This window comes from Hemitrygon akajei, chromosome 26 (assembly GCF_048418815.1).
Source record: "Hemitrygon akajei chromosome 26, sHemAka1.3, whole genome shotgun sequence".
NCBI classification, from domain to species: Eukaryota; Metazoa; Chordata; class Chondrichthyes; order Myliobatiformes; family Dasyatidae; genus Hemitrygon; species Hemitrygon akajei.
The window spans coordinates 34,065,342-34,088,954 of NC_133149.1; the positions used below are offsets into that span (position 1 = coordinate 34,065,342).

Here is a 23,613-nt window from a genome sequence, read left to right on the forward strand (position 1 = left end):
AGACAGCTGTAAAGGCCAAGTTATTGGGTATATTCATAGCAGAGGTTGATAGGTTCTTGATTAATAAAGGTGCCAAAGGTTATGGGGAAAAGGCAGGAGAATGGAGCCGAGAGGGAAAAAGTAAATGAAAGGTGATCAAATGGGGGAGCAGACTCGATGGGCCGAATAGCCTGATTTGCTCCTAGTCTTCCTACTTTTAGGAGACATTCAAGTACATGGGGTATCAAGTGATCAGGAAACAGTGCCCAAGTTAAACTCAGAGCTGAACACAAGACGAGGTGGTTCAGCTTCTGATGGAGTGTTTCACTCACCAATTGTCTTATCTTTATTCACCCGCCAAGTCAGAGGCCCTTCATGAATCATGATCCGCTTTGTTAGGTCCAGATTCTTAAACAGAGGTAATTACAAATAGAGTTAAATGTAAAATAGTTATCTGCAAAGTTTTATTAATCATTTCTCAACTTAGCTTTAATAATGAAGGAGTTTGATATTTTTTCCATTAAATCACTCACCCGGAACTCCTCAATCAGCGGATAATCTGACTGCTTCAGGCTAGACAGATCCAAGCGTCGCTGGTAATCTTCCAACCGCTGACATAAGAAAATGAATACCATTAACTTTCACAAGGAAATACCAGACAGATTTCACAACAGAAAGTAGTTCAAGCTGCTGATGTCCTGAGCTTCTATACTTTACGTTTTAAAGATAGGCTTTGGGCTCTTTGATAAGCAAGAGGCTTCTTCATGAATCTCAAGTTGCCATAACAGCTCCCTCTGTCATGGATCAATTACACACAGTGGTGCTAGAAAGTTTGGAAACCTGGAGAATTTTCTCTAAAAATGGCTAAAAGGTGATCAGATCTTCACACAAGTCCTAAAGAGAACCAATTAAATAACACAAAAAAATTATACTTGTTCATTTATTTATTAAGAAAAATGACCCGATATTACATGTATTTGGTGGAAAAATTATGTGAACCTTTGCTTTCAGTAACTGGCGTGACCCCTTGTACAGCAATAACTTCAACCAAATGTTTCCAGTAACACACACACACACACAAAATACTGGAGGAACTCAGCAGGCCAGGCAGCATTTATGGAAAAGAGTAAACAGTCGATGTTTTGGGCCAAAACCCTTCAGCAGGCCCAGTGAGTTTTCTGCGTGTTGATCAGATTTCCAGCATCTGCAGATTTTCTTGTTTCCAGTAACTGTTGATTAGTCCTGCACATCGGCTTGGAGGAATTTTAGGCCATTCCTCTTTATGAAATTGCTTCAACTCTGGGATGTTGGTGTGTTTCCTTGCATGACCTGCTTGCTTCAAGTCCTTCCACAACACTTCAATAGGATTAAGGTCAGGACTTTGACTCAGCCATTCCAAAACATTAGTTCTCTTCTCTTTAAACCATTCCATTGCTGGTTTACTCCTATCTTTCGGATCATTGTCTTGTTGCATTATCCAACTTCTATTAAGCTTCAGTGACGGACTGCTACCCTGACATCCTCCTGTAAAACGACTTGATACAATTTTGAATTCATTGTTCCCTCAACGATTGCAAGTAGTTCAGGCCGAGGCAGCAAAGCAGCCCCAAACCATGATGCTCCTTCCACCATGCTTCACAGTTGGGATGAGGTTTTGGTGATGGTGTGCAGTGCCCTTTTCCCTCTAAATATAGCAGTGTGCACTTCTGCCAAAAAGTTCAACTTTTGTCTCATCTGTCCACAGAACACTGTCCCAGAAGTGTTGCAGAACATCCAGGTGGTCTTTTGCAAACTTGAGATGTGCAGCAATGTTTTTTTGGCAAGCAGTGGTTTCTTCCACGGTGTCCTTCCACAAACACCATTCTTGTTCAGAGTTTTCCCCTTATAGTGGACATATGAACAGAGATTTTAGCAGGCTTTAGAGATTTCTGCAGGTCTTCTGCTGTTACCCTTGGGTTCTTTTTCACTTCCTTCTGCATTGCACGTTGTGCTCTTGGTGTGCTATTTACAGGATGTCCACTCCTAGGGAAAGTAGCAACAGTACTGAGTTTCCTCCTTATGTAGACAATTTCTCTTACTGTGGACTGACGAACACTCAGGTCTGTAGAAATGCTTTTGCCGCCTTTTCCAGCTTTGTGCATCTCTACAATTCTCCTTCTCAGGTCTTCTAAAAGTTGTTTTGATCGAGGCTTGGTGCACATAAACAGATCTTTCTTGAGAAGAGCAGGCTCTGTCAGTAACCTGAGTATCCTGACTTTATGTGTCTCTTTTTTTTTAAAAATAGGGCAGGGCAGCTCTACAACCCACACCTCCAACCTCATCTCATTGATTGAAACACCCAAATCCAAATAGCTTTTATAAAAGGCATTACCCCAGACGTTCACATACTTTTGCCAACAGATACACATAAAATTGAATCATTTTTCTCAATAAATAAATAAACAAGTATAATGGTTTTTGTGCTATTTATTTAATTGAGTTCTCCATCTAGTTTTAGGAATTGTGTGAAGATTTCAGCAAGGCATTTGACAAGATACCCCATGAAAGGCTTATTGAGAAAGTAAGGAGGCATGGGATGCAAGGGGACATTGCTTTGTGGATCCAAAACTGGCTTGCCCACACAAGGCAAAGAGTGATTGTAGACGGGTCATATTCTACATGGAGGTCGGTCACCAGCAGTGTGCCTCAGGGATCTGTTCTGGAACCCCCACTCTTCATGATTTTTATAAATAACCTGGATAAAGAAGTGGAGGGATGGGTAGTAAATTTGCTGATGACACAAAGGTTGGTGGTGTTGTGGATAGTGTGGTGGGCTATCAGAGGTTACAGCGGGACATTGATAGGATGCAAAACTGGGTTGAGAAGTGGCATCTGGGTTGAACTCCATCTAAGTGTGAGGTGGTTCATTTTGGTAAGTCAAATATGATGGCAAAATATAGTATTAATGCTAAGACTCTTGGCAGTGTGGAGGTTCAGAGGGATCTTGGGGTCTGAGGCCATAGGACACTCAAAGCTGCTGCGCAGATTAACTCTATGGTTAAGAAAGCATACAGCGCATTGGCCTTCATCAACTGTGGGATTGATTTTAGGAGCCGAGAGGTAATGTTGCAGCTATATAAGACCCCACTTGGAGTACTGTACTCAGTTCTGGTCGCCTCACTTTAGGAAGGAAGTGGAACCAATAGAAAGGGTGCAGAGGAGATTTACCAGGATGTTCTCTGGATCAGGCAGCATGCCTTATGAGAATAGGTTGAATAGATTCAGCGATGGAGGATGAGAGGTGACATGATAGAGGTGTACAAGATGACAAGAGGCATTGATTGTGTGGATAGTCAGAAGCTTTTTCCCAGGGCTGAGATGGTTAGCACGAGAGGGCACAGTTTTAAAGGTGCTTGGAAGTAGGTACAGAGGAGATGTCAGGGGTAAGTGTTGTTGTTGTTGTTTCTTTTTTTTTAAAAAAACTCAGAGAGTGGTGAGTGCATGGAATGGGCTGCCGGCAACGGTGGTGGAGGTGGATACAATAGGGTCTTTGAAGAGACTCCTGGACAGGTACATGGAGCTCAGAAAAATAGAGAGCAATAGGTAACCCAAAGTAATTTCTAAGGACAGGACATGTTCGGCACAGCTTTGTGGGCCGAAGGGCCTGTAGTGTGCTGTAGGTTTTCTATGTTTCTATCTGATCACATTTTAGGTCATATTTATGCAGAACTGGAGAAAATTGTACATGGTTCACAAACTTCCTAGCACAACTGTGCCTCAGCTACCCCATTGTCAATGTACAATATTTCTGGTGTGTATAAAAATTCCAGTCGCAAAACAGGTGAAGACGGGTAGGGATCGTCTGTAAAGAGGTTATTTGAAATAAGTCAATGGGGGTGGGGGGGGAATCTAGCTTTAAATAAAAAATAATTTTTTTGTATGAAGAACTATTTTTTACTGTCTCAGCTATAACAAGCCTTGGTTATGTTTCTTTCCAATCCTTTGACTGGATGAGTGAATATTAGTACCAGAGCTGATGCTAAGAAACAGTGAATTAAGTGGTCAATGAACAGGGAAGAAAAAGCTGGACACGTCCAGTATCAACACATTATGTGCTTTTATCAAAATCCATTAGCAATAAATTATGCACTTTAAAAACAAATCACAAAGCACATGTAATTGATACAGAGAAATATTCATGTTTATTTACCAAGGAATGGGAAATGAACGATCCCTTACCTAATAGATTTTCAGCTCTAGAAAAATCACACTCCCTAGAAGAGCAGACTGCAAACTCACTGATTATTTCAGATTTCTGGTATTTGCAGCATATTGTTTGGGATGAACTTATCTACTATGTTCTGAGGGCAATGGTCAACGGACACTTGGTTGTCATTCAAATCAAGTTATCAGTACATGATAAGGGCTTATGCATAGAGTTGTAACTTCAAACACTCACCTGTTTATTTTCAGCCTCCTTCACAGCCTGATTCACAAAGTTCAGGATCTGACGGCAGCATTCCGCTGCCTGTTTTACCTTCTTCTTTTCTTCGTGCTGTTCTGGATCTAAAAACAAGACGACTTGCCTCAGTATAGAAAATTATTTTATCTTCCTCCCGAGGAAACAGAGCAAACACTTGTAAACTGAAATAAATACAGTACATAGTCTGATGTTCCAATGTTATGCCAATTAGTGGAGGATATCTTCTCAAACACACACTACAAGAATATACTGAAATGAGAACTAAAACTAGAAGGGATTCCAAAGGTGCTTTTACAAGTTTACTGGCAAGACTCCCATCAGTGGAGACTTTTTGATTTCACTTCAGCAAGTGTACTTGCCCAACGTTAGTAAACATTAAATGCTAGATCCATGCCACCAGGAATGCTCCCCGTTTATGTCGTCTTATGCTCATAATTTATACCTTATGAAACACGGGGACTGTAATGAAACAGAAATTGTTATCTCCCATTGCCTTCTCCGCTCACATCATTTTTGACCTTATTTGGGACATTTTTATGTGCAATCTGGCAGTTCTATTTTAATGCCCCCATGAGTTCTGTATGCACTTGAATTTAGTCTGGTCCTACCTGTATTTTTAGCAATGTTCTCCAGGAGTAATGGGTATTTGGTCAGACGTTGCATCTCAGCTGGGATGATGTCCTTAAGTTGCAGCCTCCGGCACTGCGGGTTACTCTGTGCCTCCTGCAAAATACCACCTCAGAACTAAAATCTTCCTTGTGCAACACAACCAGTTTCTCCAACAATGCACAATGTTGCAAATGCCTTCCGTTACCACACTCTGATTCCATCTACATTTGGAGTTGTATCCCATTTGCTATATTCACAACAAGGATAAATAATACCCCGAATAGAAACCCCCAACTGTCTGTACGCATTCATTGTGCAGTTTTTGATCCTGCGTAGATTATTGCTGTACATACTTCCTGTACAAAATGATTTGATAGAATGATCAGCACTCATTCAATGCTCCAAACTCTGCAATAACAACACCTCTTTCCCCAATGTAAGGCAAAGGGTTGTAAGAGGTATAGAGAAAACAGGTTAAATAGAGAGAGAGACACACACAGACAGAGACAACAATATACAGCAAGCTTTGTTCTGTTAGTGTGGCTGTGTCATGGCTACAGGGACTCGAGTTTGACTGTGATCTTGCCCGCTCTATGAGTGAAACCTGCATGTTTTCCCAGGTGCTCCTGTTCCCTCCTCTATCCCAAAGATGCTGGTATGTCAACTGGCTTCTGTAAGTTACCCTTTAGCACAGTTAGGTGGCAATAAAATTAAAGGGGGGAAATGGCACAAAGAGAAGTTGTTGCAGGAATACAATAAAATAAAAGAGAGTGTGAAAGGGTGTCAGGTTGGGCCTGATGTGATATCCTGTGTCGCAATAGGCATGCAAGTATACTTCAAAATGTTAGATGGTGATGGGAAATTGTCCTCTAAAATATACATAAACCCCATTGTCCATGCCAAGGGTATTTAAAGGGAACATGCAGATATCCATCTTTCTCCATCTAATTTGACCTGAACTGCAGTTTAAAATGGGACAGGGTGGGGCAGCACGGTAGCATAGCGAATGGCTTCATGCTTCACAGTGCCAGATATTCAGAGTTCAATTCTTGCTGCTGTCTGCAAGGAGTTTGTATGTTCTCCCTGTGACCTCATGTGTTTCCTCTAAGTGCTCCAGTTTCCTCCCACATTCCAAAGATGTACCAGTTGGTGTTAGTAAATTGAGAGCTTACTATGTTGGCACCAGAAGCGTGGATACACTTGCAGGCTGCCCAGCACAATCCTCGCTGATTTGATTTGACACAAACGACGCATTTCACTGTGTTTCATGTTTTGATGTACATGTGACAATAAAGTTAATCTAATTTTATAGTTTATCGGTTATTCATGCACAAATCTATGATGTGTAATAACTTGGAAGGAACTCAAGATTTTGGAGACTCATCTCACCTGAATGATTGCCTGAAATCTTGAATCTTTCTTCTGCTTTGATTTGATCAGTTCCAAAGCAAAGGGCTGATTGCTGCAGAAAGTAGCTGCAGCTCGTTTAAACTTCTCCTCTTCAGAGCAGCTGAACTGAGAAAGAAAAAGAATTACTCAGACATGAAGCCGGCCAGCTCTACTAATTGTCCCATCTGGTAGATGACGGAGGCTTTGAGGGATCAGAAATGTGCCACTCGCCAGTCTCTAGTTTCAGTGTTGACAGGGCTGGTTCTGAAAATCAAAAAAGTTGCAGAAACTGGAAATCTAAAACAAAAAGAACAGATAACATGCAAAATATCAGGCCACATCCATGGGAAGCAAATAAGGCTGGCTCTGTTCGGTTATCAACAATGAAACCTGGCCTAAATGATTAACAATGGTGACTAACTGTCAATGAAAGTTAAGGAGGGGAGAGTGGGTTTAACATCTACTTAAGATGGTTATGTTTTATACCCAAGTATTTGCTGGCCCTGGTGACAGCCAGCAAATCCTAGCACATTACTTTGCAAGTGAGTAGGCCATGCAGCCCCTCATCTGTTTTATCATCCGATAAAGTTATGGCTGATCCAATCTTGGACTTAGCTTCACTTTCCCAATACTCTTGACGCTGCCGCAGAGCAACAAACTCTGCCTTGAACAGATTCAACAATTTGGTCCATACACTGCTCTAGCACAGACAATTCCAAAGGTTCACAATGCTTCAAGGGAAAAAATTCCTTTTCACATGCCTTACATTGACAGCCCCTTATTCTGAAAACAAACTTCCTAAATTCCAGCTCTCCCATGATGAAAAACATTACCTTGCTAGCCCTTCTCTTAGTCGGATGTCCAATGAACAGGCCTAATTTACTCAATCATTCTTCAACCCTCTTTTATCAAGATTTTTGGACCTACTTCCAATTCAAGTATCTCCATCCTTAAAGGAGGAGACCAAAAATGTACACAGCAATAGAGAAGTGGTCTCATCAATACTTTGTGCACTTACGGCAGGGCTTCTCTACTTCTGTTATCCATACTGTCTGTAATGAAGGCCAATGTTCCACTTCCTTTCTCAAACACTAGCTGAACCTGATGCACATACTATTCACATACAACCAGATCACTTTGTACCACAGCATTCGGTAGCTTCTCTCCTCATAAGTGATATTTTCACTTTTCTATTCTTCCCACCAAAGGAATATTCATGAAGTAATATTACCTCTCAACATTATATGCCAGAGAACGTTTGCCTAATAATTTAACCTGCCAATGTCCCTGACATTGGTAGAGTTTGCCCTCTTCACAACGTCGTTTCCTATCACTGCATCATCAATAAATGTCATTACATTAAAATTGGTTCCTTTATACAAGTGATCAACATGAACTGCAACTAGTTAAGAACATGACATTTTAGAATTTCCTCACCCCATTACCCTACTGTCGGAACAATTATCAGCTTTGCATTCCTCCCTTCCTGCCATTTATGAAGACAGGCTGAGCTGAGGGTACTGTCCAGAGGAAACCTGCATCATTATCTGGGGTGAGGTGTTTGACATCTAGAAACTATAACAAGCTTTTTTTTAATATTATTATGGATATCATTATCAGAAGTCTGATTCTGATCCTGGAGGGTTTGCTTTTTGATCCCAATCACCTCAAAAATATAATTTTAATGATTGTGCTTTGATTTCCCACAGTGCAAGTCCAACAACTGTAGTTGCACTACAGGATTTGTCAACCACACCCTCTCACCTTTCAGATGGAGATCCCAACCATCCTCTGCTCATTAATTCCATACAATTTATACATGAACACTCACCCAGTTTAGCAAGTCCTCTCCGATCTGATCAACCACAAAGTTTTCATTTCTTTTCCAGACTTTTCTCATCTGTTCATTTAATGAAACTGGGGGAGAAAAGAAAACATACCTTTAGAATCATTTACTTCATTATCACCCTGAGTTAAACTGATCCAGTGCAGCGGATCATGGAATCCTACCACAAAAGGAAGCTATGCAGACCATAGTTCAAGTGCAATGATACTTTTGTAAGAGCTACCAATTAATCCCATCATCTTGGCTACTTCCTTCTAAAACATGTACAGTGGATTTCAGTTAATTGGGCCGTCAGTTAATTGGGGAAGCTGTTTATTTGGGAAAACACTTAAAAACAAAAACTAATCTGATAAAATAGCTGGGATTCCTTCATTTGGGACTCTTTGCCACTTAATTGGGGCAGGAGACTATTGCCAAAAAATTTCTAACTAGCATCAGTCGCATGCACTTGCATGGCCGTTAGACACTACATTGTGCTTAGAGCAATCAGTTTTTAAATTGCCACAGTTAAATGCGTTTGCGTTCAAAAAACAGTATTTTTTGTCACTGACAGTGAGAAATAAGCAGTAAGACAATTTGGAACTGCTTTGCTTGCCGTGGTTTCAAGTATTCAGGCTTTGAGTGCCAGAAATAGCTGGGAGTGAAAGTGAAACAATTTTGCTACTTCAATAAGTTTGGAATTACAAAGAAATTGAAGGTATTGACAATCATCTTGAATATTGCAATAAAAATGAAGATTTGGAGGATGTAATCATTGAAAACATTGTATAAAGGCAGATCATTTTCTGCACTAGGCATCCATGCTGATTTTGTTCATTTACAGTCAATCATAAGAGCATGGCAGATGAATTCCTCCATCGATAACTATTAGGAACCAATACAGTTTTATAGTACCATAGAGGTATTGGTAGTGTTCCAATTTGTTCTGTATTTCACTTAAATACACAAATTAAACACAATTTGTGTTTTTAATACTTTTTAACTATTTCCATGAAACTTCGATTGATTGGGGCAGCTACTTAATTGGGCCAAAATGTACTGGTCCCAATTAACCGGAATCCACTCTATTAATTCAGTTCCCTTCTGAAAGTTCTTATTGAAACTACTTTCACAGCATTTCAGACTGTGCATTCCAGATCATAAAAACTTTATGTAAAATAACTTCTCTTCTCCTAAGTTTTGAGTAAATTGCTTTCAGTCTACCTTCTCTGATCTTTGACCTTTTTTCTATCACTTGAGCTCCTCCTTGGTTAAACCTATTTAGATCTTATCAATGGAAATCTGTTAACCTCCTCTGCACTAAGATGATCAATTCTAGATTTGTCATTATTTACTGGAAGTTCCAGACTCTCCTTTCACTACAAACAACAATGCATTCAATCACAGAGCTGGCTTGGAGCCATACGTTCTTTGTCTCAATCATTACAGAACACTGTCCTTGAATTTGGGCTCCTGTACAATGAGTTGTGGCTACAGAGCCGCACACAGCTCAGTAATTGACTGATGCTGAAATCCAAAAATGTTTTTGTTACCACTTACTATAATAGTGGTTTGCAGAATGAGAAAACCGCTGGCTAAGCCAATATTCGTATCTTTTGATCTGTGAGGCATGTTAGAGAGCATTTAAAAAAAGAGTGGATCTGGAGGTGTATTTGACCAAACCATACAATAGTAGATTTCTTACCCTGAAGGACATTATGGGATCTGGCATTAAATCAAGACATCATTAGCAAGAGGAGCATTTTGATTCCATATTTATTTGATTAATTGATTTCCCAACCATTTAGATGGAAGCTGAATTCCCACCTCAATATTCCAGGACTCCATATAGTCATTGACTAACTTCAGAGCCATCTGGACAATCAATCCATCTACTTCAATAACCTTACTCTCCTGAAGTGCTGGGCCCCATAACAGCTATTTCAACAATTACCATGAAGCTGCAGGATTTCCTCGAGGTTGGAGAATATGTTTCTCACATCAGCTGGAGGTAAGCTACCATCTCGCAACATCTTCTGGTAAAAGATTACATCTAGAACCTTCAGCATTCGAATGTGAGCCCGCTCCGTATGGAAAAGTTCTGTACAAGATATGCAGAGAACATGATAAAGATATGTCTTATCAACAATGAGATTAGAATCAGTACATAATAAACTTTCTCGTATGGATTCCCAAAAACCGCATGGAAAACGAGCAGGAATAAACTCTGTACTATATGACCCCGATGCCTTCTGGTGTGAAGGTAATCATCTTCTGCATTGCCTGATTTTAATGGAACCCTGATCTGCTGACATTCCAACACCAGTCCCACCACCATAGCCTCACACTATGTATCCTCATTGTCCAAGGCATCCCATTCTACTTAGGATCATCAAAATATTCCCTGTTTTTGCTAGAATCCTCCCAACGCTTCTTAACATACTGTCAAGTCTCCTGTCATTTCACAATCTTAAACTTATTTTTTCTACTTAGAGACAAAGTTCCCTCTAATTATTTTCTACAGCTGTGTGGACCGTTATTCACAGCCTGAAATCAGCATGGCACTTTATATTAACGTTATATAATAAAAAAATTCCAAGCTGTGTGGTAACAAAGGCTATGTGCATGGGAGCATTTCATGTACTGCACAGCTGCGCAACCCTGCAGCTTAGAGGGACCAATGCTTAGATACAGCACAGTAACAGGCCCTTATGGCCCAACAAACCCACACCTCCCAATTACACCAATCTTTGAAATGTAGGAGAAAACCGAAGCACCCAGAGGAAACTCATGTGGTCACAATTGAAAACATACAAGCTTCTTACAAACAGCAGCAGAATTGAACCCGGGTCACTGGTGTTGTAATAGCGTTACACTACCAAACCAACTCTATGTTTCAAACTTTTCTCCAAATTCACTCTTACACGCCCCACCAATCCCTGGCATCTTCCTATTCTCCACAGCTCCCACCAAGACCGCCTATCCCTAATCAAGAGAGTCCTCTCCACTCCTAACATTCCTGACCCTTCACTATCCATTGCCTTACCGTTAATAACTTCCTGCCTCTTGATCTCGTGTGGCTTCAGGCCAGACAGGACATCCCGACTAACCAGCTGCTGCCAATTGGCCGGGTCCTGCTCCACATCTGACAAGTGCATTTGATCTTCCTCTGTCTGACTCAGGGGGTGTGTCTGAGAACTGGCCTCGGTCCACACTCCATACCCGTGCCCATCCGCTCTGGGAAACAGAATTAAAATTATTACTGCAAGTTCCTGACCAAAGTACACAGTGATTGGCCAGAGGAATGCTGGGGTAGATGAAACGTCAAGGAATGGTTCTAATTAAGAGCCAGAACAACTTTTTGGGCAGAACAGTTTTATGATGCACATGAAAAGCCATTCAGCCCAACATACTTGTGCTGCCAGCATAGAGATAGCTCACCAAACCTTCCTGCAACTTGACAGAAAGCACATGGGAGATTAATCTGCAGATGATGCCCTGCTGTATTTACAATGCTGATGGCAAAATCATAGGAGAAATCATAACTAAATCATTATGCATTATGAAAATGCTTCTTTTACTTTGCTCATTCTTTGAAACAGATGCTACAACAGAACTGAATGGTAGTCATCAACACTAATCATCAGTGCTATAGTGGCAGATTACGCCCCACTGGTGCTGTATTTCAGTGATATTACTGACAGGCTGACATCCAACATCAGTGAGATATCAGCACCCAGTAGTACAGTGACTCACTATTACAGTGACGGATCTGTACTAAACTGAATCTTCGCCGGTACTGCACCACAGCATTATTCAAGCACAATTACTACATCTGACATCAATAATGATACATCAGTATCCTAGTACTACAAGTAGGCAAATATCCAACAGTTATACACCTTAGTTTTGCATAGCTGGTAGAGCTCTGCCCAAGTATTGGTCCTCAATGTTATTCGAACCAGTTGAAAGGAGATGTGTGAAAAGAGTCAACATTTGCAAAGGGGCTAGATCCATCATTCCTGTATAGCTGGTGGTATTATTGTGGCAGGACTACAGCCATAGTCACATCTTCACATTGACCATTTTCAGAAACGGAGATTTAATGGGAACTTACCGTCGACCTGGTTTTGGAGTACATGGGGGTGTGGCAGTCTCGAGGCTTCTGAAAAGGAACAGAAAATCAGTTACAGGTGGCCCCTGCTTTTCGAACGTTCGATTTACAACAACTCACTGTTACGAAAGATTTACATTAGTACCTGTTTTCGCTAACCAAAGAGGATTTTTGCTTTTACGAAAAAAGGACGCCCGCTTTAAATGTGTGTTTACCCCGAGAAAGACTACAATGACCGTGAAGCCTTGTGCGAGCAGTTGTTTGCGCATGCGTGTACGTGCGTACATACGCGTGTATGTGCCGATTTTTTTTTCTCCAAATTGATTTTGGTTCACTGCCTTCCCGAGTTTATTAAGTGAAACTACACTGTACCTACAATATTTCTACTTTATATAGGGTGTAAATTTATTATATCATTCCTGCTTTTTTCTATATGTTAGTGCTATTTAGGTTTTATGTGTTATTTGCTTTGATTTGGTAGGTTATTTTTTTTGGGTCCGGGAACACTCAAAAAATTTTCCCATATAAATTAATGGTAATTGCTTCTTCGCTTTACGACATTTCAGATTACAAACAGTTTCATAGGAATGCTCTACCTTCGGATTGCAGGGGAAACCTGTAGCAGGAAACAAGCAGCATGATAAGAATTGCCCATAGAGCCGTGCAATTACCCACACCCAATAGCTTTCAATGCAATGCAATCAGTCCGTAATCATGTTCTTCAACACAACTCATCTCCTCTTTAAAAAACACTAGTGAGATGAGCAAGACGTCAGTTGTTTTGAGTTCTATTTCATTTGATCAGATGCACTTTGCTCTGATACTCACTTCTCAGATTCCCTGTCCTCCTCCATCACCTGATCCAGTATGGATGGAAGCTCAAAGGTCGACTTTGGTGAAGAAGTGCTGGAATCCCCTGTTAATGAATTGTCTGTCAACATCTTCAATGAAGTAGGTGTTGTAAAAGCAGAATCTGCGAAGGATGAAGGAAATCAGAGGCAAGGAAGACCAAAATAACTGTATGAAAAATTTAAACTAGGTATGAAAACATGCTATTCTGTTCCTACTTCCTTTCAAACATTTTTAAATGCTGACATCCTCTCTGCTTCAATGTGAGAGAGAAGAAACAGGAAGCAGAGCAAGAGCGATTATAATGGGAAAAGGAGTGCGAGAGGTATGGATAAGGGCAGAGCAAGAGGTTGACAGGTTAGGGCAAGAAAGATCAACAGGGAGGAGGAGAAAAAAAGAGGGAATAGGGTTGGAAACTGGATCAGATAGGTAGAAAAGCAGGAACAGTGAGGGGGCTAATGAAAAGAGGATAAGGAAAGAAGGTGAATGAAGAACATGGAGCAGAGAGATGAGAAGGGGAAAATAGAGGTGCACACAAACAATAGGAGGGTAACAGCAGGAGCAGAGGCAGTGGAAGCCAAGGCTACAGATATTGTCATGGTGCATAAATTATTCTTTACTACTGGCTAACAATGAATTGCACTGCGTTTCCCAGATACCTGTGTCGCACTCTGAGATCCCATCATGGACAGTGTTGGCCACAGCCGGGCCTGGTGAGCCTATCACCATGGGCTGATGGCTTGTGTCACTTCCCTCGTTGAAAAACTGGATAGATTTTGATCTCTCGCTGTGGTCAGAGTGAGAAGCTGATCGGATGTATGTTGTCGTTTGCCTCTGGTGGAGTAACTTAGCCTTTTCAACTGAACAAAGATGTGACTAATCAGTCTCCAGACACTTTGATCCAATATTTTAAATAAAATGACTGTACATCCAGGTCACACTTACTCGCACTGCGATCCTGTTTGCTCGTGCGACGGATCGGGTCCAGAATGCTCTGGAAACGTTTCTTTTTCTCATCATCTTTCACTGTTTCCTTCTCTTTCTTTATACTTGGCTGTTTAGAGTACAAAATTAAGGGCAGAATGAGACCATAAGTCAAGTGAACCATCAACAACCAATCAGCAAAAGTCATTCACATACACCCCACAATCTTTCATCTCTGAAATAATACCACATCTGGAACTAAACACCCACATGATCTCTTCTGGATTGACAGAGCAGCAAGGATACCCGTTTACCATTCCAAACTGAAAGTAAATAAGTTGCCAGTTTTCTTCCTCCAGTCAAAAGCAGATACTTGCAGCACCAAACTCCAGCCCCATCCAAAACCATAATTCCCCACCTCAATTAAAAGACATCAATTTGGAAATAGTTTTCACCTTTCCAATGTTACCACCAACTTCAATATCCTATGCCTGCAGCCAAATTGAATCACTCTGGGGAATGTCATGACACTGCTCAAAATGTGTTCCAATACTGCTAAAAGTTACAGATACTAATATTGTCCTGGATGTGGTGCCCGAAGGTATATATTCCAGAACTAGCAGCACCTCTGTGTAAATGGTCCTAAACAGGGAATGGCATCAGCTGACAAGGTGGTAAGTTTTTCTAGTATTCTGGCAAGTTTTGACTGCTTTCTCCTTATGATCAATGACATTAGTACTGTTGAATAGCCCATCACACGCACTATTTTTTTTGAGGCAGCCAGGGTGGTGGGGGAAGTCAGCACTGAACAGAATCTTAGCAGTCACACGAATACTTCAGCACACAAGTCACTCAGAAGTTTTCAATGTCAAGTGAAGCATCTCCCAACCCTCCAAAGTCTTTTTTAATATGTACACAAGAGATTCTGTAGATGCTGGAAATCCAGAGCAACACACACAAAATTCTGAAGGAACTCAGTGGGTCAGACAGCATCTATGAAGACGAACAGATGGTCAACATTTCAGGCAGAGACCCTTCATTGTGACTGGAAATGAAGGGGGAAGAAGCCAGAATAAGGCGGTGGAAGGGGAAGGAGTACAAACTGGCAGGTGATGGGTGAAACCAGGTGAGGGGATAGGTAGATGAGTGGGAATGAGAGAAAGTGAGAAGTTGGCTTTTAACATGTACTAGCTATGCATGTGATGGTAAATTGGTTTACTATTGTCATATATATTGAGGTACAGTGAAAAATCTGTCTTCAATTTATTGAGTATGCCTGGAAGAAAATGAATCTCAGGGTTTTAAGCAACACACAAAGTGCTGGAGAAACTCAGCAGGCTAGGCAGCATCTATGGAAAAGAGTAAACAGTAGACGCTTCAGGCTGAGACCCTTCATTGGGGTTGTATATGGTGACACATTTATTGTGATACAGTGTGGAACAGGCCTTTACGACCCTTCGAGCTGCGCCACCAGAAATCCCCCAATTTAATCCTAGCCTATTCATGGCACAATTTGCAATGATCAATTAACCTACTAGTTAATCCTACTAGTACACCTTTGGACTGTGGGAAGAAACTGGAGCACCTGGAGGAAGTGCATACAGTGACGGGGAAAACATACATATTCTTTAGAGGCAGCAGTGCCTCTAAACCGCTGAAGTGAGAGGTTAAATATCTCATTGAACACACCAGCAAGTTGATCAACACAGATCTTTGGCACTTGGCCAAATACTTTCCGTTCACCCTCCCGAAGGATGCTCTCACGTTGGCCTCCGATAAAAATTAAAATGTCATTTGGGCCCATAGGAGTTAGCAAAGGTGCCTCCATGTTTTGACAGTCAAAGCAAGAATAAAAGGCATTGAGCTCATCTGGGACCAAAGCCTTATTGTCACCTACGTCACCTAGTTTCACTTTGTAGGAGATGATGGTATTCAGACCCTGTCACAGCTGTCGAGCATCCTCCAGTGATTCAAGTTTGGTTCAGGTTTGCAACTTTGCACGCAAGTTGGCTTTCTGGAGGTTGTATCTGGACTTCTTGTATTTTACTAGGTTGCAAGACCTGAGCTGGCCTTCAGCACATTACGGATCTCTTGGTCCAACCAGGTCTTCTGATTGGGGAAGACTCAATGACATTTTGTCTACAATAAAGTCCACGTTAACCAGGGCATATTTTTTTTTTTCTTTTTTTTTCTTTTCAAATCTTTTTATTGATTTTAAGAAAATAACATAAGTAAAATATAAGTACAAAAACATTTGAGAGTACATAATAGATTCATTAATAATCAATTATATATTATCAATGTAAAAAGTCTCCCAAACTTATAATATTAATATAAAGAATTTAAAACGAAAAGCACAAAAAAAACCCCAAAAAGAAGAAAAAAAACAATATATAAAAAAAAACTAACATGGGCAATTGTACAATGTTAAATACATACAGTAGTGCCAATGACTCCGAACCTCCATTTATACAATTCAGGATGGTAACAATAAGGTTCAGGATCAGACCATTTAATTCGCATGAAAATGTTGAATAAATGGTCTCCAAGTTTCCTCAAATTTAACTGAGGAGTTAAAGACCACACTTCTAATTTTTTCTAAACTCAAACAGGAAATGGTTTGAGAGAGCCACTGAAATACAGTTGGAGGATTAATTTCTTTCCAGTTCAATAAAATAGATCTTCTAGCCAATAGTGTAACAAATGCAATCATTCGCTGAGATGAAGCAGATAGACACATATTATCTATCATAGGTAGACCAAAAATTGCAGTAAAAGGATGTGGTTGAAGATTAATATTTAAAACTCTTGAAATGATATTAAAAATATCCTTCCAATAGCTTTGTAAACAAGGACAAGACCAAAACATATGGGTCAATGTAGCAATATCAGAATGACATCTATCACAGATTGGATTAACATAAGAATAAAATCGAGCAAGTTTATTTTTAGACATGTGGGCTCTGTGTACAACCTTGAATTGTATTAGAGCATGTTTAGCACAAATAGAGGATGAGTTTACCAATAATAAATTTTTTTCCCATTGCTCAGTAGATATAGGGCAATGCAATTCTTCCTGCCATTCCTTCTTAATTTTTTCTGATATATCCGGCTGTATCTTCATAATCATATTGTAAATAATAGCAACTAAACCCTTTTGATAAGGATTAAGAGTTAGAATTCTCTCTGTAATGTCCAATGGACATTCTTTCGAAAAAGACTTTAATTCATTATATAGAAAATTTCTAATTTGTAAGTATCTAAAAAAATGGGTTTTAGATAAATTGTATTTGTTAGATAACTGTTCAAAGGACATAATGTTATCATCCAAATACAGGTCACGAAAACATGTTATACCTTTTGTTTTCCATAGGAAAAAAGCTTGATCTATAGATGATGGCCGAAAGAAGTAATTAGATATTATAGGACTTGACAGTATAAACTTATTCAAGCCAAAAGATTTACGAAATTGAAACCAGATTCGTAATGTATACTTAACTATGGGATTAGTTATCTGTTTATTAATTTTGAGTAACGAAAAAGGAAGTGAAGATCCTAAGATTGAGATCAATGAGAAATCTTGCACAGATTTACATTCCAAATTTACCCATTGTGGGGCAGCTACTGTAGTCAATTCTTGTATCCAAAATATCAAATACCGTATATTAACTGCCCAATAGTAAAATCTTAGGTTTGGTAAAGCCAAGCCGCCCTCCTTCTTTGGCTTCTGTAAATATTTTTTACCTAATCTAGGATTTTTGTTCTGCCACAAATAGGAAGATATTTTAGAGTCAACCATATCAAAGAAAGATTTAGGGATAAAAATTGGTAATGCTTGAAATAAATATAGAAATTTAGGTAATATCATCATCTTAATGGCATTAACTCTGCCTACCAAAGATAAAGATAGTGGGGACCATCTATTAGCAAGTTGCTTAATTTGATCTATTAAGGGTAAAAAATTAGTTTTAAACAAATCTTTATGTTTTTTAGTAATTTTAATACCTAAATAGGTAAAATAATCTGTAACGATTCTATATGGTACATGATTATAAATTGGAATATACATATTTAATGGAAAAAGTTCACTCTTATTAAAATTCAATTTATAACCAGAAAAATTACTAAATTGAGCAAGTAAAGAAGAAATAGCAGGAATAGATTTTTCAGGATCAGATATATATAATAATAAATCGTCCGCATATAATGATACCTTATACATCGTCTCTCCACGGGTAATGCCTAAAATATTGGGTGATTCACGAATAGCTATAGCCAAGGGTTCTAAAGCAATATCAAATAATAGAGGGCTCAAAGGACAACCTTGTCTTGTACCGCGAAATAATTGAAAGAAAGGGGATTTTTGATTATTGGTAAAAACCGAAGCTAAAGGTTTATGATATATTAACTTAATCCATGATATAAATTTTGATCCAAAATTAAAATGTTGCAATGTATTGAATAAATATGACCATTCGACTCTATCAAATGCTTTTTCGGCATCCAAAGAGATAATACATTCAGGGATTTTAGATGTAGAGGTATAAGCAATATTAATTAATTTTCTAATGTTAAAAGATGAATAGCGATTTTTAATAAATCCGGTCTGATCCTCAGAAATAATCCGAGGTAATATATTTTCTAATCTAATAGCTAAGATTTTACTGAAAATCTTAAAATCCGTATTCAGCAAAGATATAGGTCGATAGGATGCACATTCAGTCGGGTCTTTATCTTTTTTAAGAATTAAAGAAATAGAAGCTTCATAAAAAGATTGTGGTAGTTTACCTATACTTAATGCATCTTTAAAAATTTTACAAAGCCAAGGAGAAAGTATAGAAGAAAAGGATTTTAAAAATTCTGCGGAAAAACCATCTGGACCTGAAGCTTTACCCGAGTTCATTGAAAAAATAGCCTTTTCTATTTCAGACTCGGTAATAGGTGTATCCAAAAATACGTTATCTTCAACAGTCACTTTTGGAATATTCAATTTCCCTAAAAATTCATTCATAATAGAAGAGTCCTTAGTACATTCTGATTGATATAAGGAATTATAAAAATCTTGAAAGGCTTTATTTATCTCTTTATGGTCAATCGTCAAAGTACCATCTTGTTTACGAATCCTAGTAATTTGTCGCTTATCTGAAGCAATTTTCAATTGATTAGTTAGTAGTTTACCTGACTTATCTCCATATGTATAAAATTGAGCTTTCGATTTAATTAACTGACTTTCAATCGAGGAGGTTAATAGTAAACTATGTTCCATTTGGAGTTCCACTCTTTCTTTATAAAGTTCTTTACTAGGAGTTGATGAGTAGATCTTATCAATTGCCTTAATTTTATCAACTAATGTTAATATTTTGGAATTAGTTCGTTTCCTAACTCCAGCAGAATATGAAATAATCTGTCCACGAATATATGCCTTAAAAGTATCCCATAAAATTCCACTAGAGATCTCTGCTGTAGAATTTATTGAGAAAAACAAATCAATTTGCTGTTTAATAAAGTTAATAAAGTCAGAGTCCTGCAAAAGAACAGGATTAAGCCTCCAACTTTTCGTACTAATATATGAATCCGTCACCTTAATAGATAACTTCAAAGGTGCATGATCAGATATGGTAATTGAGTCATATTTACAATCCATGACATCTGTAAGTAAATGCTGATCAATGAAAAAGTAATCAATTCTTGAATAACTATGATAGACATGGGAAAAGTATGAAAACTCTTTGTCATTAGGGTGTAAAAAACGCCAAATTTCACAAATAGCTGAATCAACCATAAAGGAATTAATAAGAGAAGCCGATTTATTCGGCAAAATTTGAATGGGCTTGGACCTAACCATCACAGGGTTTAAACAACAATTAAAATCCCCGCCCATTATCAATCTATATTGATTCAGATTGGGAAAGGATGTAAATAAACATTTAAAAAATTCAGGACAATCAGTATTTGGAGCATAAACATTAACTAGAAGAACTTTTTGATTACAAAGTAAACCAGTAATAAGCAAAAATCTACCCTGCGGATCTGAAATTGTTTCATGATGTATAAAAGCAGTAGATGAGTCTATGAAAATAGACACACCTCTCACTTTGGCTTGCACATTTGAGTGGTACTGTTGGCCCTTCCAGAACCTAAACAAGCGCTGACTATCCATCTTCCTTACATGAGTCTCTTGTATAAAGATAACATTAGCATTCATTCTATGGAATACATTGAATACTTTTTTCCGTTTGATCGGATGATTTAAACCATTAGTATTCCAAGAAACGAAATTAATAGTCTTAACCATCATGACAGTATATATTATAGTTAATACATAAGTTCGAAAGAAAAGTGAACTCATGAACCCGGAAGAAGGAAGTAAGTTCAAAAGGAAACCGGAAGTCATAGCACTGCAGCCATTTTTGTAGTTTCATATGCGCCCAAAAAATAAAACTAAGCGAAAAGCAAGCAAAAAACAAAAAAAGAAAGAAAAATCCCCCTCCCACCACCCTTGAAACCCCAAGAAAAAAGCCAAAAAAGGCAAGCGAGCGAGCTAATACTAAAACTACCCCCATGTCTCAAGACGGCAACTCGAACGTAATAGAGTTAAAAAAATACACACAACCCACATTATAAAAAGGGTTAATACTACGAAAGTTAAGATATAAAATTAGTGTTATAAATGTATATAAACAAAAAAGTTAAAAGAAAAGAATTAAAACAATAAATAAAAGTTTCAAACTTTCAAATACATCAAAACAGTTATGACGCTCCAAACACTGGAGTCAGTCGGGAAGAAGAAACGCCATTTTATTTTCCTCAGTCTTAATATTCAGATGTTAAAAGTATAAAAGAAAGCGTATATCGTTTTTTATTTTAAAAAAAAGAAAAATAAAAGAGAGACCCTAATCGGTCATTTTCAACGCAAATAGATTAATAATATGAAAAACTATAAAATCAGCATAAACCCAGCAGGAAAAAAAAGAAAGCTTTAATCATATATAAAAAGTATATGCAAGCCATATATAAAAAAAAAGGACCCATATATCAAACCATAATAGATCCAAATCTATAGGCTAAATTACACTGATCAGCCCAATAGAATGTCATTGATCCAGGAAACCTTGAGCATCCGCAGGCGATTTAAACAGCCGAACAGTTCCATCATCCAGGGCGACTCTCAGATGTGCTGGGAATAGCAGCGCTTGCTTGTAGCCTTTCTGGTGGAAATTCGACATAACTGATCTGAAAGCCAGCCTAGCCCGTAATACTTCTGGGCTATAGTCTTCCAAAATACGAAACTTGAAATTTTGATGGATTATCATACCTTTTTTACGAGCCACACGGATCAAGCGATCTTTGATATGAGGATAGTGAATCCGCAAAATTATGTGCCGCGGCTTCGAACTTGAACTTGAACTTGCATAAAATCTTGTTACCCGATGTGCTCGATCGATTATTGGGGGGGAATCCAGGACCTCTTTGCCCAGGACATCCACTAGAAATTTAGAGAAGAAAACGGTAAGATCACCGCTTTCAAATCCTTCCGGGATTCCAATTAACCGGAGATTTTGCCTTCGAGAGCGATTTTCCAAATCCGTAATTTTAACTTTATAACGATCCATCTGTTGAGAAGTCGAGGTTTGCTCTTCTTGTATCTTTTCAATCATACGATCTTTCTTACGAGCGGCTTCTTCAAGAGCCAAAATGCTTGCCTGTTGTTTTTGTGATTCCAGTGAAAGTTCCAGAAACTTTTCTTCGAGTGATTTCAAACGATCGTCATATTTCGAAAGCCTTTGGAATAATTTTTCCTGCATCTCTTCAAATTTAGCTTCCACAATCTTCGCAACTGCTTCTAAAGTTACCAATTCTTTCGTCTGTTTCGGTTCTTTTACTTTAGACATTTCAGCAAGTTGAGAATAATTCAAATAGTTTAAAAAGAAGAATTCAGTATATTTAAACCCCTTTAGAATAAGTTTAAGGGGTGTTTGTAGGCTAAAAAACGTAAAAGTTTTGGAGCAAAGCCTAGGTGCGGTTTACTCCATGAGCGCCATCTTGAGACTCCAACCAGGGCATATTTGTTCACATTCTCTGAACACAACCCAGTCCACCAACTCAAAGCAATCCCTGCAGCTGCTTCTCCGACTCCAGTGACCACCTCTTTTTTTCCCCTCATCTCTGGAGTCTTGCTCTAACCTCTGCCTCTATGCAGATCGGAGGACAGCCAAGTGATTAGATTTCCCAAAATGCAGTCTAGGAATGGAACAGTAGGCATTCCTAATCGTACTATAACAGTGGCAACAAGTTTGTTGGGATCCCTGGTGCTGCAGCTATGTTCACAATAATCAGGCAGAGATATACCAGGATATGCTTTGCGTGTTCCTTTTCAAAGCTGTTCAAACAAGCCTGACTAAAGTCCCCAACAATGGTTTGAAAGGCATCGGGGTAGGCAGTTTCTTATTTGCTGATCACTGCACTCAATACCTCGATTGCTTGCTTTAACATCAGCTTTTGGCAGTACGTAAACTGCGGTCAGAATCATGGAGAAGAACTCTCTTGGTTATGTAAAACAGCCACACGAGGAAACTGATCAGTAGTCTTATAACACTGGAATAAAATCTGTCCTTGAGCCTAGTGGTAAGTGCATTCAGGCTTTTATATGGGAATGGAGAGAAAAGAGAATATCCAGGATGGGAAAGGTCTTTGATTATGACGGCTGCTTTACCAAGGCAGGAAGAAGGTTAGATAGAGACCACCGGGGGAGGGAGGTTCCTGTGACAGTCACAAGCAGACCAGTTGCTGTACCAAGCTGTAATATACAGTTGCAAGAAAAAGTTTGTGAACCCTTTGCAATTACCTGGTTTTCTACATTAATTACTCATAAAATGTGGTCTGATCTTCATCTAAGCCACAATAATAGACAAACACAATTTGCCTAAACTAATAACTCACAAACAACAGTACTTTTCATGTCTTTATTGAGCACATTGTTTAATCAATCACAGTTCAGGCTGGAAAAAGTACGTGAACCCTTGTATTTAATAACTGATTGAACCTCCTTTAGCAGCAATAACCTCCACCAAATGTTTCCTGTTGCTGCTGATCAGACGTACAATAGCGAGGAGGAATTTTAGACCATTCCTCCATACAAAACTGATTCAGTTCATTAATATTTCTGGGATACTTTGTATAAACAGCCCACTTCAGGTTATGCCACAGCATTACAATTGTGTTAAGACAGTGTTTCCCAACCCTTTTTTAGCTCAACACCCTGCAAAGAACCTTCATACTTGCCAACGCCCCTCTTAGGCACAATATACTTTCCAGCACCCCCGTAGAGTAAAAACATATCTACCATATACCAATATGAGAAAAATGATTCTGCTTTAATATTTTTTGTCTTTAAGTCTACCTTACACAGTACCTGTGTGCTGTACAGCAGCTTCGATATCAATGTGATCCTTGAGCTTGACT

The 23,613-nt window shown here is 38.9% G+C and overlaps 1 protein-coding gene across 6 annotated transcripts in view; it reads right to left on the reverse strand.

Moving 5' to 3' along the window:
- The window catches only part of LOC140716840 (rho guanine nucleotide exchange factor 12-like), a 144,701-nt gene that overhangs the window by 25,451 nt on the left and 95,637 nt on the right, over positions 1 to 23,613 (reverse strand). For all 6 annotated transcript variants that reach the window (XM_073029803.1, XM_073029800.1, XM_073029802.1 and 3 more), the window contains 12 exons: positions 14,173 to 14,281; positions 13,887 to 14,087; positions 13,207 to 13,351; positions 12,382 to 12,429; positions 11,311 to 11,501; positions 10,219 to 10,365; positions 8,271 to 8,356; positions 6,440 to 6,565; positions 5,050 to 5,164; positions 4,418 to 4,524; positions 513 to 590; positions 312 to 387 (listed from right to left, as the gene is read on the reverse strand). In XM_073029803.1, the coding sequence (XP_072885904.1) occupies positions 312 to 387; positions 513 to 590; positions 4,418 to 4,524; positions 5,050 to 5,164; positions 6,440 to 6,565; positions 8,271 to 8,356; positions 10,219 to 10,365; positions 11,311 to 11,501; positions 12,382 to 12,429; positions 13,207 to 13,351; positions 13,887 to 14,087; positions 14,173 to 14,281 (1,429 nt within the window). The remainder of the gene's footprint in view (positions 1 to 311; positions 388 to 512; positions 591 to 4,417; positions 4,525 to 5,049; positions 5,165 to 6,439; positions 6,566 to 8,270; positions 8,357 to 10,218; positions 10,366 to 11,310; positions 11,502 to 12,381; positions 12,430 to 13,206; positions 13,352 to 13,886; positions 14,088 to 14,172; positions 14,282 to 23,613) is intronic.